Raw genomic sequence first — 15,423 nt, 5'->3', positions numbered from 1 at the left:
ACTATATCCAGAACTACATATCTTCCATCAAAATTAACTCCAGGTTCTTTTAAGAGACTTTAAAACATTTTTAAGATGATGTTTCTTAGCTGTGGAAGGCTGTTTGTCGTTAGTCAAACTGTGCAGGGTTCAGGAGGAGCAACAGCCACAGCTAGAAATGACCTGACAGATCTTTTTCGTGCTTAGTAACATCAGTTTTCAAAAGTGTTTAATCTCTCTCTTTCCAAGACCTGCAGGTGAAATCTCAGTCCTCCTGGGAGCTGGGAATTCCTTCCTTCCTGCAGAATAAGGGTCACATTTCTAGCCCTGCTTGCATGCAGGATGCAGTCTTCTAAGCTGTGAAATGTTCACAGTATCACAGTATCATCAGGGTTGGAAGAGACCTCACAGGTCATCAAGTCCAACCCTTTACCACAGAGCTCAAGGCTAGACCATGGCACCAAGTGCCACGTCCAACCTTGCCTTGAATAAGCCCCAGCGACGGCGACTCCACCACCTCCCCAGGCAGCCCATTCCAGTGTCTAATGACTCTCTCAGTGAAGAACTTTCTCCTCACCTCCAGCCTAAATCTCCCCTGGCGCAGCCTGAGGCTGTGTCCTCTTGTTCTGGAGCTGGCCACCTGAGAGAAGAGAGCAACCTCCTCCTGGCCACAACCACCCCTCAGGTAGTTGTAGACAGCAATAAGGTCACCCCTGAGCCTCCTCTTCTCCAGGCTAACCAATCCCAGCTCCCTCAGCCTATCCTCATAGGGCTGTGCTCAAGGCCTCTCCCCAGCCTCGTTGCCCTTCTCTGGACACACTCAAGCATCTCAACGTCCCTTCTAAACTGGGGGGCCCAGAACTGAACACAGTACTCAAGGTGTACACAGTACTCAAGGTGTTAATGTGTATCAAACTTTCCCAGCGACTCAGAAGTGAATCTCAGCCATCTGTGGCATCACGTAGTTAGTTTTATGGTGGTGGTGGGGGGGGAACCTCTAAACTTTGTCAAGTAGGCTAATTATTTCATATTTTAATCTCTGGAATTGCTTGGGGAATTAGAATACTAGAATAAATCTCTGCTGATAAATGAGTAGGCAGAGAGTTGGTAAAAGGCAAAAAGTTGAAGAAGTACGATAAATGAATTTGTCACATGCTTCAGCAATTTATCCTTCATTTCCATAATTAATCACAAAGCTCTGCAATACATTGCATTCATATCATCTCTGTTGGTACGCCCACAGCAATCGGCATAGCTCTGGCAGCCTATCTGTTTGGTCGAAAATTGAGGTAAAACTTCAGAGGCAATTTCAAGCAACAAGAGGAAATTTAAAGATCACCAAATCTATATAAATGAGAAAATCAACCTCTTGGCCTTTTTTTTTTTTGTCTTCCTGTGGCTTGATACTACTTCAGACAGCTTTGGTGGCATGTAGCTTGGAAAGCCCTGACGATGTGTTCTGGGTATTGTGAGTGTGGTCTGTATGTAAGATCTGAATGTTGTCCTTTCCTTTGTCACCTGCCAGCCTCTCCCTGACACGCAGTATAACGGCAATCCAGAGTCGGTGGGGTACAGGATAAAGTTCTGGCGTGTGGACCTGCAGTCTCCCACCCTGACAAAGGTTGTCAATGACCGATTGGCGAGAGAGTACACAGTTGAAGATCTGGAGGAGTGGACAGAGTATGAGCTGCAGATCCAAGCTTTCAATGCCATCGGGGCAGGACCGTGGAGTGAAGTAGTGAGAGGTCGTACGCGGGAGTCCGGTGAGTCAAAGCACCAATGTCTGCTGTGAAAGTTGCTGCGGAGGCAGGATTTGGGAGAGTCAAGAGACAACTCAATATGAGTTAGCTACAAACAGTCCAAAGTTCATTGCAGGCATCGGGCTTGTATACCCCAAGCATCAGCATGCATGTAAGCACGAGCACATTCTTGCTATCCAGTGATTGGTGCATCTAAGGGTTAACGTTTGCATGATCCTCCTACGTGTGTTTTCTTGCTAAAACTCGTCTCTCTTTCTTCCCAGACACAGTCATGCCAGAGTTGTTTGTTTGAAAGCTCGAGAATGAGTGTCCTGGAGCTTTATCACATACACCATTACAGGCTACTGCATCCCAATATACTCAGAACTCATATCAAGGCTTGGATTGTACAAGGCTTCCAGGGACCCATGTCCCCTATCCTTTAACCATTTCTCAACAAGTTCTGTTGAGAACTTCAGTAGTTTCTGACCCCATCTCTCAATGCACCAAAGGCAAAATGACGTAAAGACATTTGAGGGAATGATTTATTTTATTCCTACCCTGCTTTCATGCATGAACCTGCAGGGTATTTATTTGAAGTAAACAAAACAACCTCACCCCATTCCTGGCCTCCTTTGGCAGCAGCATGGATAATGTACCAACAGCTTGCATACAGTCTAGTCTGACTGAACAGGTCTCTCAAGCTTCCTCTCCCTCCCCAGTAACCCACTGCCCCTCACTGTCCCCTTTTCCCTGTCTGCTTCTAGGCTCAGACAGATTTTCTCACAGTTACGGTTGGCTGAGGTTTTGTTTCAAGCACCAAATGGCTCTGAAAGGGCACAACTTATTTTAGAGAGCTGATTACCCATGTAGGAATGAAATAATTATCTGGGCTTTTGATGGCACATTTTCAAAACTGCCTTCTCAAAACTGTGTGTACAAGGTTATATAGACATAACCTGCATATAGACATAACCTACCTGTGGACTCAGAGCACAAGGACTGAGTTGCCTGGCTGAGTTGTACACACTAGCACAGAGACTTCAAATACCAGAAGCAAACTCTCGGTCTCAGGCAGCAGTTAATTATTGTTAGCTTAGTAGCAACGGGAAAGACAGCTCTTGAAGAGCTGCTCTCTAGCTGTTAACTTCCACAAAACCTATTTCCAAACCTCCCTACACTCAACTGATGCATTAAAATTTATATTGCAATTGAATAACAACATGGATGACAGATACAGTTCAAAAGTCCAATCATAGAAGCTCCTCATGATCTGTATTTATACAGGTGCAATCCTATGCCTGCCCTACACTTATAGACACACATATAGAATCATAGAATCAGTCAGGGTTGGAAGGGACCACAAGGATCATCCACTTCCAACCCCCCTGCCATGGGCAGGGACACCCTACCCTAGAGGGGTACAACTGTCTACAACTACCTGAAGGGGGCATTGTAGCCAGGTGGGGGGTGGCCTCTTCTCCCAGGCAACCAGCAATAGAACAAGGGGACACAGTCTCAAGTTGTGCCAGGGTAGGTCTAGGCTGGATATTAGGAAGAAGTTCTTCACAGAGAGAGTGATTTCCCATTGGAATGGACTGCCCAGGGAGGTGGTGGAGGCACCATCCCTGGGGGTCTTCAAGAAAAGCCTGGATGAGGCACTTAGTGCCATGGTCTAGTTGACTGGTTAGGGCTGGGTGATAGGTTGGACTGGATGATCTTGGAGGTCTCTTCCAACCTGGTTGATTCTATGATTCTAAAGCAGGCTGCCCACAGCCTCATCCAGCCTGGCCTTAAACACCTCCAGGGATGGAGCCTCAACCACCAACCTGGGCAACCCGTTCTAGGCTCTCACCGCTCTCATGGTGAAGAGCATCCTCCTCACTGTCCAGCCTGAACCTATCCACCTCCAGCTTTGCTCCATTCCCCCCCAGTCCTGTCACTGCCTGATGGCCTGATATGCATGTCTGAGCATTGTGTATCATTCAGTGTCACTTGGTGGAAAGCTTGAATGTGCAGGATTCGGTCTGCTGGTTCAGAAAACTGTCCTTTGAACTAGCCGAGGAGAAAGCTAAGCAGAGTCATCCCCCTCTGTTAGAGTGTGGCTTTTTGGGAAGGATTAATTGGAACACTATTGCCAGAGGTATTTTAAACAAGGCTTTCCTGTGCTGGAGTTAGAGATAGCATGACCCAGACAAAATAGTCTTGAAGTGTTCTGTATCATAATAAAAGGATACAGTATCCTCCACTTTCTCCTTTCCTATGCTCTTCAAGCACTTCTTTTGATACGTGTTAAATACTAAGATTAAGTGATTTCATAAAACCTGAGGATTATAGGGCACTGGCTCAGCATCTGAAGATCAGAGGTTACATGTGTATTTGGCATTTTCTCTTGCAATATTAAAAGAGGGTTGACTTGAAACTGATTTCAGGAGACATACAGAAAGAGGGATCAAAATAACACAAAACTCTGATCTAGGCCATAACGACTCATTTGTTGTTTTTTTTTTCCATGTGTTTCCTTTGATAGTAACATCTGATTTCTTGACTAGAGCAAGTCAGGGCTCAGACTTCTTGGCTCTATCTCCTTAGATTTAGAGTACACAAGAAGTGCTGGCACAGCAGCAAGCTCCATGAGAGAACTTCAGGGAATCTGCAGTTAACCTGCATGCACAGTCAAATGGGGTTAAAATGCAAATAAAAGATATCTAAAGCCAGGGAGAAAGGTCAAAGTAATTTTAGGTCTGTCTCCTAAACTATAATAAAAATTCTATTTATCACTTATGTTTTCAAAGTACTTTAAAAGCAGATGTCCTAAATATTTCTTTTTCTGTGCTGTAGATAGAGACTCTTCAGAGAAGTTGGGTTTTCCCAGTGCTGCAGATTGTAGACATCCCTCACAGCTGGCCAGAGCTGCCTTGGCCAGGATCATGCAGTGGTTCATTGGCAGAACTCAGGGTTTTGTGTTTTACACTGGCCAGGGAGCCAAAGAATTTAGATCCTGGGTACTAAATCATCTGGTAGTGTCTAATGACAGTGCAGCCACTGGAGACCAAAACCTTTATTGAAATAAAGCTGCACTTGAGCCATTCCTTTTATTTGAGGGTGTGTGATCACATCACTGATAGTTGAGCACACATGCTAACAATGAAAGAGTATGCCATTACAGGTACTCTCCAGTTTCTCAAGCTCTTAAATAGAAGAGATATTGAAACCAAAGAAAATTAGAGAGAATAAGTAATGCCATGGGTTTTGCTAACTGAGGCTCAAAAAACAAGTTGGGAAACTGTAAAATGAAAATCTGGAGTAGGACCACAAGCAGCTGGAGAGGGGTGAACTAGGATTTTTAAATGGGACAGGTTTTATCAATCCAAAATGTTTTTATTATGCTAGAAAATAAATAATTAATTGCCTTTTACAGTGTAAAGTGACTGCAAAGCTCAGTTTCCACTCAATAAATTGACAATAATTGTAGGTGTGATACAGAGCAGGCAAAAAAAAGTGGGAAATACCTCTAATGTATTTGAATAACCTTGACAAAGCTCCTTCCTTTTAGCTACAAACCCTCTTCAGTTCAAGTCTCAAGTTGTGTGGGGGGAAGTATAGGCTGGATGTTAGGAGGGAGTTGTTGCCAGAGGGAGTGATTGGCATTGGAATGGGCTGCCCAGGGAGGTGGTGGAGACACCATCCCTGGAGGTGTTCAAGAAAAGACTGGATGAGGCACTTAGTGCCATGGTCTGGTTGACTGGATAGGACTGGGTGCTAGGTTGGACTGGATGATCTTGGAGGTTGATTCTATGATTCTGTCTCAAAGACACCTAACCTGGTGCTTTAATGCTTTGGGAGCTCCTGGTAGGCAGCTACAATGAACGTGTGTATGCTTGTCTTACAAACTCAGCTGCTCTCCAATTGTGATTCCATATCTATGATAAAAATCAATCTTGGTGGCTCAGAAGCTGACCTTCATGAGGCAGTTACATCACTTAATAATTCAGATGTGGTCTGGTGTGATTGTAGAGATTTGTCAAGTTTATAGAAGCTGAGAATTTGGCCTGTTGTATCTAATGTTATTAGGCAAAAGAATAGGCTGGATGTTAGAAGGAAGTTCTTCACAGGGAGAGTGATTGGCATTGGAATGGGCTGCCCAGAGAGGTGGTGGAGTCACTGTCCCTGGAGGTGTGTTCAAGAAAAGACTGGATGAGGTATTTAGTGCCATGGTCTAGATGACTGGATAGGGCTGGGTGCTAGGTTGGACTGGATGAAGTCTCTTCCAACCTGGTTGATTCTATGATTGGGTGCTGCAGCTGTGCTACTTTTGCCACAAACCTTGCTCTAAATTTGCCCTTCTTAATTGGCATCGCAAGTGCAGTGTGCTGCTTTGGCTTTGCTTTCAAAAACAGTGATGGATGTAGAAGTGGAGAGAACCACTGCATGCCACTGTCTATCTTTCTTAGAAGGCCAGAACACAGGCTAGCTTATTAAAAGCTTCTTTCGGCCCAGTTGGAGACATAAAAAAGCATCGCTTGCTATATATCAGATACAGCTACATCAGATGCAGAAAGAAAATTCATGATCTTAGATGCCAACATGGATAACCTTAAAAACTTGAGTTCTTATTGAAGTCTCAGTGCAAAGTGCCAGTAACTCTGTAATTTCTTACGTTTGATCTTCTAAAGTACATCGTGCAGCTGGCAGTTTGCTGGATTAGCTCATCATTTAATTTCAGCATTTCTGGTTCATTTCGTTAAAGCTCTCAGATTTTTTAGGGGCTCTGTTGCTTGGTTTCTATACTGGTCTTGCAGGTTACTAATGAGAGCTCGCCTTTGGAACTTACAACAGAGTTTTCAGTGCAACAGTTAAGGATAGCAGCATTAGAGAAGGGACCTCTCAGAGGAAAAAGAGATCTGTATGCCTCACTCGAGCCACTAATTAGTCTTAGCAAGCTGTAATTTCTTTGAGTCACAATATCCTGAGAGAGGAGAGGGGTCAGAGAAGTGAAGGTTACATTTCAATTCACTATCAAAGGGTCGATCAAATTCTGTTACATAAGAAAAGACTGGCAACAATAAGATCCTTTATATCACTTGCAGGTCCTGAATTCAGACATCCATATTAGACTAAAATTCTCAACACTAATCTGAGAACTGGAGAATTAAAGCACACTCGATGAACACAAGTATTTTTGCCATTAGGCATTGGACTTAGATTCCTTTCCAGCTAGAGGGGACATTTAGCTGCTCTGGCTGTCACTGGCAATTAAGAAGAGTCTGGGCTAATAAATCTTCAGATAGACCATTCTCTCCTTTGCTAGCTTTCAAATTCCCCTGCCAGCAGCGTGATCGCGCACGCACCTCAAAGCAATCATGCACGCAGGGCCAGTTGGGCACAGCCTCCACCTTTTGGGAGTTGAGGAAATCTCAGGGCTGCTGATCGAGGAGGAAAGCAAATATTTGTAAAATAAAGAAACTTCTTTGCTCTTGAAGGGCTTCAAACCAGATAAAATATAAATAAACATAGCTGGCAAGGGCTCCTCTCCTTTTATGCATCCTGCTTTCCTGTGACCCACCTCCACTCTTTCTCCCTCCAGAAGTGATTCATATGGGAATAGCTCTTTGTGAAGATCTACAGATAAAGTTATGGCAGCTATCCAAAGACATTCATGGCTCCTGGCAATCTATTTTACTTTAACATAATTATATCCTTGTGGGGGATAAATCTAGAAGATTTTTTTTCTTAAATAAGGAAAAAAAAAAGGCACTTCAGTGTTGGAGGGGGGGAGGGAAATTGGGTTTTAGTCTGCTGCAGCGTGGAACGGTGGTGCTCTGTTTCTCATGCCCCAAATAATTGGCAACAGGGAAATTGTTTCAGAAATTACTATCTCTGTGGTTAACCTTGAGTGCACATGGGTGGGGGGGGTGTCTTCTTTTTTTTTCAATTGATATTAATTCTGGTGTCATACTCATTATCTTGCTCATGTTGCTAGGAGCTTCAGGAGCTTGCCTTCAAAACAGCAGATCTGTTCTTTCGTTTGGACAGCCAGGAAAGCATTACTCTTGGCAGAGATTTGTGCTCTCTCTTTTTGTGTGTGTGATATATTCAGGACCTAATCAAGCCTCACTGTCCATAAGCACTTGTGTAACATACCTTGGTGAAATGTTCTCTCGGGGTCTGACAGGTGTATCATGCTTTAGAGATGACTGTACCCTTCAGATGTTGGAAATGCCACAGGGTAAGAAGAGAACAAAAAAACTAATGCAAAAGGGCAGCATAAAATGTGAACTCTTAAAAATAGCCTCAAATTCTGCTTGCTTAACACGGCATGCTATTAAGCTTGCAGTTGTGTGGTTGTTCTGCAGCAGTTTAGAGTTTTAATGGCATGAGAAAATGCAAGTTTGCTCTTCTCTCGAGTCAGAGAAAATTACAGTGTTCCTGTGCCATCAGTCCTAATGATGTTTCCAGTTTCATAAGAGCCAATTTTGCGACATAAATGAAATGGGCATATCTTTCATTTACACCGTATCGGTCCCTAAAAATACACCTTGCATTAATAGACCCCTCTGTAATTGATGGATTGCAAACGTTGAGCACTATCACATAATCAAAAGGCTTAGAGGTTAAAGAACTTCTTACTGAACTGGGAGTGCAATCCAGGGCTTGAAATTATTGCTAACTCTAGACAAGATGCTATAATTTCCTTCCAGATAATATAGGAAGCCAGGGTGGCGTAAAAGTTCTTGTTAGAACAGGTCGTACCGTAAGATAAACTCCCATTCATAAAGATTTCTGGCTTTTGGCAGAGGGAAATAAAATGTATGGAAAAAGAAATATTAGGGGATGGAGTTCTGTGAAAGTCCAGCAATTTAAACTTCGTTCTAATTGCAGCAAATATATAGAACCGTCCCTGGGGGTCTTCAAGAAAAGCCTGGATGAGGCACTTAGTGCCATGGTCTAGTTGATTGGTTAGGGCTGGGTGATGGGTTGGACTAGATGATCTTGGAGGTCTCTTCCAACCTGGTTGATTCTATGATTCTATTCATATCTCTCTATATTTACTACCTGTAGATACTGAGTTATTGTTTAGCTCTTTACAAACACTGTGATTTCTAGGATGAACTGGCAAGAAATCACAAAGCAGGCTGAAATACAGAGATGTAGAATGAATTCAAGAGAAGAACGGATTGTCTAGGACCTATTCTGGTCATCTGGGGTTTGAATGGGTTCTATGGGATTCTGGAACAATCCCAAGCAGATAAGGAGATGGAGCAAAATGATCTGGTACATCTTACCTATTCCTGTTTTTGTTTTGGCAATTCTGTGTGACTCCAGTTCCTTCTGCTCCTCCTGAGAACATCTCTGCCGAAGCTGTGAGTTCAACCCAGATCCTTCTGACATGGGCTGCAGTCCCTGAGTCTGAGCAGAATGGTCTCATCCTGGGTTACAAGGTATGCAATGGAGTTTCATGCTTATTTAGTTTTTAATGCATTACCTGGATCTGTTCTTGCATTTGTGATTTATTATTCACCCACTGGGTATTTATATTATTCATAAGTCAGCTGGAGGAGCTGGGTGAGATAGGTGACTATAATCTAATTTTATATTTTCTGAAAAGGAGACATCTAAAATGCCTACCCTTCTCTTCAGCCCTTCTCTAACAACCTTTTCCTCTCTATATTCCTCATACACTTATTCTGCAGATACTTTTCAAAGCGAAAGATGTAGGCTCTGAACCAAAGAGCCAAATAGTAAGAGGGAACCACACTCAGTCTTGCCTGCTGTCTGGCTTGAGGAAATACATGCTCTACGAGATCCAGGTACTGGCATTCACTCGTATTGGAGACGGAGTCCCCAGCTCTCCTGCAGTTATGGAGAGAACCAAAGATGATGGTAAGTTTAAGGTTACCAAAATAAATAGCTCCTTTAATCCAGCCTTTTAACAGTGCATTCTTTCAGTGATGCAAGGGTTTATTTTGGGGTGAGGTTGTTGCTGTTTTTATTTAACCTTTGCACCTAAAGAACTTGCTCTCTGCCTTGTATAACTCAGCCTTTTTCCATTAGTCGTGGGCAAAAACACAGAAAAACAGAGTCCTCCATTTCCCCTTTTGCTGCAGTTGATGAAGAGGAAAAAACCTGCTAAAATTGTACTCTGAAGCTCAGTGCAGACAATTTCTATTGAAGACAGTTTTTAGAGCCCAATTATAAATTCCTATTGAAGTTCAATCATGCTCTAAAGAAAAAAAAATAGTCCTGCAACTGAAAGCAATAAACAAATCTGAGTCTGATTGGACTGAAGGAAAGAGTTGGAACTTGCAACTTCAATAATCCATTTTTTTCCCCTGAAAGAATAAGGCATTGACCCTGGAGGATGATCACATCAGCTTCCTTCTGCAGCTGCCTCCTCCTGGAGTTGTGAGCATAGCTTGATGTGCTGAAGGAGAAGGAACCTGAGGGAGCCCCTCTCCCTGCTACTGTCTGAACACATTGATGTGGTGGGAGCATTCCTTCTGGTGGTGCTTTGCAGAAATTTAGGCAACTCTCAACATTTTTTGGCCTTGCAAATATTCAAGTTACATTTAGTTTCACTGCCTTTTCATTATTAAGGTTAACACCAGCATGAGAGCCTTCTCTTTATGGCTCCCAATGAAGGTGAACAAAAACAAAGTCTCTTTTTTTTAATCAAAATGTTTACATAACAGCAATGGAATAAGCATTGGCTTCTGTAAGCAGCTTCATTGAGGTAATTTGGTTGGACTGAGAGCACCTTCAGACTTCTGGCTTAACAAGGTCACAGGATCACAGGATGTTAGGAGCTGGAAAGGACCCAAAGAGATCGTCGAGTCCGACCCCCCTGCCAGAGCAGGACAGTACTATCTAACACAGATCACAGAGGAACACATCCAGACAGGCCTTGAAAGGCTCCAGAGAAGGAGACTCCACGATCTCTCTGGGCAGCCTGTGCCAGTGCTCTGTGACCCTTACAGTGAAGAAGTTCTCCCTTGTGCTGAGATGGAACCTTCTGTGCTGCAACTTACACCCATTGCTCCTTGTCGAATCCCAGGGAGCAGTGAGCAGAGCCTGTCCCCTCACTCCTGGCAGCCTTCAGATACTTATAGGCATTTATCAAATCCCCTCTAAGTCTTCTTTTCTCCAGACTAAAAAGCTGCAGGTCCCTCAGCCTCTCCTCATAAGCCTCCTGTCCCCTAATCATCCTTGTGTAGCCCTCTGCTGGACTCTTTCCAGCAGATCTCTGTCTCTCTTAAACTGGGGAGCCCAAAACTGAACACATTATTCAAGATGAGGTCTCACCAGGGCAGAGTAGAGGGGGAGGAGAACCTCCCTTGATCTGCTGGACACACTCTTCCTAATACACTCCAGGATCCCATTGGCCTTCTTGGCCACAAGGGCTCACTGATGTGCCATGGTTAACTTGTTATCCACCAGGACTCCCAGGTCCCTCTCCACAGGGCTGCTCTCCAGCAGATCATCTCCCAGCCTGTATTGGTGCAGTTTATTGTTCCTCCCCAGATGCAGAACTCTGCACTTGTCCTTGTTGAACTTCCTCTGGTTCCTCTGTGCCCAGCTCTCAGTCTGTCCAGGTCTCTCTGGATGACTGCACAGCCCTCAGCTGGATCAGCCAAGCCTCCCAGCTTGGTGTCATCTGCAAACTTGCTGAGCAGACACTCTGATGTTTCCTATGGAGTGCAGGGAAGGAGTAAGAGCATGCACAGACAGAACGGGGATGGCAGCAGGGACCACAGCTCCCCGGGTTTTTTTAAGCCATTTTCTCAGCATACTGCCTGTGTTGGGACTTGGCTTGTTTTTGAAAGGAAACAAAGAGAAATTACTGCTAAGAGAACTCTGCAGGGAGAGGAAAAAGCACTCATTGAAATGTACATATCAAACTATAATGAGAAATATTCAAAACTGTTTGTTTTGGACAACCCCATTGTAGCAGCTCCCTCCTTAAGTGCATGTTGGCAAATAGTACAAATTGCTCTTCCATCTCCGTACCCCCGACACAAATGTGTTGTGTCTCCTCTGGGCTCAAATTAATTAAAAGTATCATCAGGGGTAATGCAGGTGGAATTTGTGCTGAAGGGGAAATTTTGCAGATGCTAATGTATGAATTAGCATCTCCTGCCCTTGTGAACCTGGGATGGTCAGCGCAGCCACCGGTTGTGTGTATTAATGTGTAGGTCACCTGCCTCAGGTTCTCCTGCTCAGACCTAAGTGCTTAAAATGCACATGTAAAATCAGAAGACAGTTCAAAACTAGCACTGATGATACAGAGAGGAGATATTATTCCATTCCAACAGGTATGAAGTGAATTAAGCTCACACATAACTCTCTATAAGGGCAGCTTGGTGACTTGCTGCATGGTCTGTCATCAGTTAGCACTGATAGGGTTGGCTCACAGAACTCCCCAGCACTCTGCTGGGAGATCGTTCTCAGAAAGGTCCAAGCTTCTTTCTCAGAACATGCTGCTAAATGCATTTCACAGCTGCAGTGAAACACTGCAGGGCACACTGGTTCTGTGTTGTCCACAGGTGCTGGAGGCACTTGGCCATGGACAGGACTCTTCAGAATCAATGTATATTATGTAGGCACACAGGCACTCGTAACCATCTACTAACTCTTGGCTGCCTTCTGTGCAAGGTGAGCAGGAAATGTGTAATTGCTCTGGCATGCAATGCTTGCTAGCACAAGCTCTGTTTTCCTTTCCAGCCCCTGGGCCACCGGTGAGACTGGTATTCCCCGAGGTGAGGCTGACATCTGTACGGATTGTTTGGCAGCCGCCGGAGGAGCCCAATGGAATCATTCTGGGTAAGGGGGAGCAGCAAACCCAGGTCTGGGAGGAAAGGGCTGGGGACCAGAGCAAGCTTTGGCTGTTGGGCTTTCCCTTCCCTTTCATATTGGGTTAGAAACCACATGCAAGCTTATCTGGGGCTAAAGAAAAGGATGTCAGCTGAGACACGATGCCCTGTGCTGAGGAGGAAAAGTCTGCCTGGCCGGTGTGTGCTGTCCTGAGCCACAGTTCCATGCCATTCATGGCAGTGGGTTTGAATTGTCATCTCTATTCCTGTCAGCATTTAGGTCTGTAACCTGTTTGACTGGCTGTTGGGCAAACTGCCTGCAGGACTGCAGCAAAGAAGGGCTGGATTTCCCCACCTTCTCCCAACTCACCTCTGCTAGTCATGCCCAACATTTCAGTTCCACATGTGCTTCCATTTTATTACTTCCTTCAGATAATACTGTCTGGCATGTTGCACAGAGTTAACTCATTTGGCTTTTCAGCAAGGCAAATAGAGGCAGCAAAGCACAACAGGAGTTGGTGACAAATCTTCCTACCTCCCTGCTCTCGTAACAATTTGGTTGCCTTTGCAAGATGTACACCAGCCACTACTTGTACTTAAAGTCTTTTATGATGTAAGAATCCATTCTTACCTCTAAAATTAAAGTAGCTAATGGCTATCTAGCAATTTTGTGTTCTCTGCTAGCGTTAAACACATTTTGCAGTAGTTCTAACTGGTGACTAAAGATTTTTCTCTCAACTCCGAAAACAGAAGCAAAAGCATCTGGGTCTTGTTTAGTTCTCAGTCTGCCAGCCCTTTCTGCTTCTAACTTCACTGCCATCCTTCAAGCTTCTTTGGAGTCTGGTAGCAATATTTCCTAAAGCCTTCCTTATCGGGCAGAGGGTGCCTGCTTCCAATGCTGCTGTATTGGTGGCATCCCTTTAAATAAAGAATAGGTCCTGCATTATATTTAAAGCTAGAGTTAAGAGCTCAAGGTGTTTACTCAGGTGTGGACTTTCCCAAAGTGATCCTGACACCTGCAGGTGTAGAGAAATCATCAAATGAGATCCAAAGGGGTACGCTGCAGGGAGCTTCTGAGCATGAGAAAGAGTCTGTGTGAAGCTTGGCAATAGTTAGCTGTCAGAGGTGGATCCATGCAGGGCTTCTCTGCAGCTCAAGGAAGCTTGGCTTCCAGCTTGTCTTACGGGTTTGATTTGTTGCTTTCTTTTAAGGACCTGTGTGTCGTAGCACTGGCTCTCGGTAGAGCCTGGGATTCGAATCAAAGGATGTGGTTAAGGAGAAAAAGTCATTTGATAGGAGTCATGAGAAAGCACAGAAGAGATTTTGCTCTTCCATCTGTGTTCCAATGTCTGACGTTGAAGCACTTTGTCAGCCTTATTTGCTGAAGTGGCAAGCCCAGTGGAGTGGGAAGTCTCTTTGATTTTGCCTTCACAGAATGCTTTGTGTGGTGCATCCTCTTCTTGCTTCTTACTCACCCCTGTGTTGATGATAAATTCGTACAAATGCAGGTTGGAAGGGGAAGAGCATCCCCTAAAGAACGTTTGGCATGCTTCTCATGCAGAATGTTGTTTCTGATGTCTTGCACAGTCCATTCCCAAGTAGCACACTCCAGGTTAATTGATACTGTCCTGACTTGACTTTTTTTTGCAACGCTGAGGGTGTGACTAAGTAGGTTTATGACTTGCTATTAATTCTTACCCTTTTTCTGCAGTACACTTCCAGGTCAGTCACTCCCTCTTTTATATGTGCATTAAGCTTTTTCCTTTGTGAGTGTGATAATTCACAGGTGCCTTTATTGAATTTCATCTTACTGATTCCAGACCATCTCTCCTCATTATCAAGATCACTTTAAATGGCACTCTCGTCCTCTAAAGTGCACACAGCCATTCACAATTTGGTTCCATTTTGGGATTTTGCAAGTTGATTGGCAATTCCATCAGCCAGGTCATTAATGAGAATATTGAACAGGACCAGAGTCATTCATGCACTCTCATGAGGGCTTACTTAATATGTCCTCCCTGCTTGTTAGCAAGCTACTGAGAACAACGTTTTGACTCGTTTTAAGAAGTGTTCAGGTCAAAATGTGTAGCATTTTTCTGAAGATTCTGTTTTTCTTGTTGGCTTCTCAAAGGGCTCTGTGCCCTTACTTAAAGCCAGTGTGGATCATATCTACTCTACCCACCTGGCCGATTAGACTGCCAGAATGGAAAATAGATTATTTGGTATTTGATGTTTGCTCCAGACAAATACATATTGGCTGTTCCTTGGCACCTCATTACACTTATAGATGTTTTGATGTTGAGTGTTTATTTATTTTCCAGGACCTTTTTGGGTATTAAATTTAAACCTGATTCATCTGTTTGTCTGACTGGACTTTCCCCATTTTAAAAGACAGGCTGCTTTGTCTGCCTTTCTGTAATATTCTGGGATGTCACCTGTCCTCCACAAGTTGAAGATGAGCACTAATTATTTGTAGATGGCTCCAGCTAGTCATCTAAGCACCGCAGGGCAAATTTTGTCGGGCCTTTCTGACTTGATTACATCTAGCTTAACTAAATATCTGTTAACCTGTTCTCTCTTCTAGCATTGCATCCCTGCTTGCAATGCTGTCACATTTAATTTGTGTTAAGTATCTAGTCAACTTCAACTTGTGTGTGTGTGAAACTGAAGCATCAGAGGTATCATAGAATCACAGAATCAACCAGGTTGGAAGAGACCTCCAAGATCATATAGTTCAACCTACCCCCCAGCCCTATCCAGTCGACCAGACCATGGCACTAAGTCTTTTCTTGAACACCTGCAGGGATGGTGACTCCACCACCTCCCTGGGCAGCCCACTCCCATGGCAAATCACTCTGTTTCAGTTGTCCTGTGCTCATCTTTTCTTCTGACTA

The 15,423-nt window shown here is 44.1% G+C and overlaps 1 protein-coding gene across 7 annotated transcripts in view; it reads left to right on the top strand.

Annotated features, from left to right (window-relative positions):
* SDK1 (sidekick cell adhesion molecule 1) overlaps positions 1-15,423 on the top strand; it is a 510,565-nt gene that overhangs the window by 416,901 nt on the left and 78,241 nt on the right. For all 7 annotated transcript variants that reach the window (XM_064153645.1, XM_064153646.1, XM_064153643.1 and 4 more), the window contains 4 exons: positions 1,505-1,742; positions 9,045-9,160; positions 9,413-9,602; positions 12,441-12,539. In XM_064153645.1, the coding sequence (XP_064009715.1) occupies positions 1,505-1,742; positions 9,045-9,160; positions 9,413-9,602; positions 12,441-12,539 (643 nt within the window). The remainder of the gene's footprint in view (positions 1-1,504; positions 1,743-9,044; positions 9,161-9,412; positions 9,603-12,440; positions 12,540-15,423) is intronic.

This window comes from Pogoniulus pusillus, chromosome 13 (assembly GCF_015220805.1).
Source record: "Pogoniulus pusillus isolate bPogPus1 chromosome 13, bPogPus1.pri, whole genome shotgun sequence".
Classification (NCBI taxonomy): domain Eukaryota; kingdom Metazoa; phylum Chordata; class Aves; order Piciformes; family Lybiidae; genus Pogoniulus; species Pogoniulus pusillus.
The sequence above is the reverse complement of the archived record's forward strand: the minus strand, read 5'-3'. Positions and strand labels throughout refer to the sequence as shown.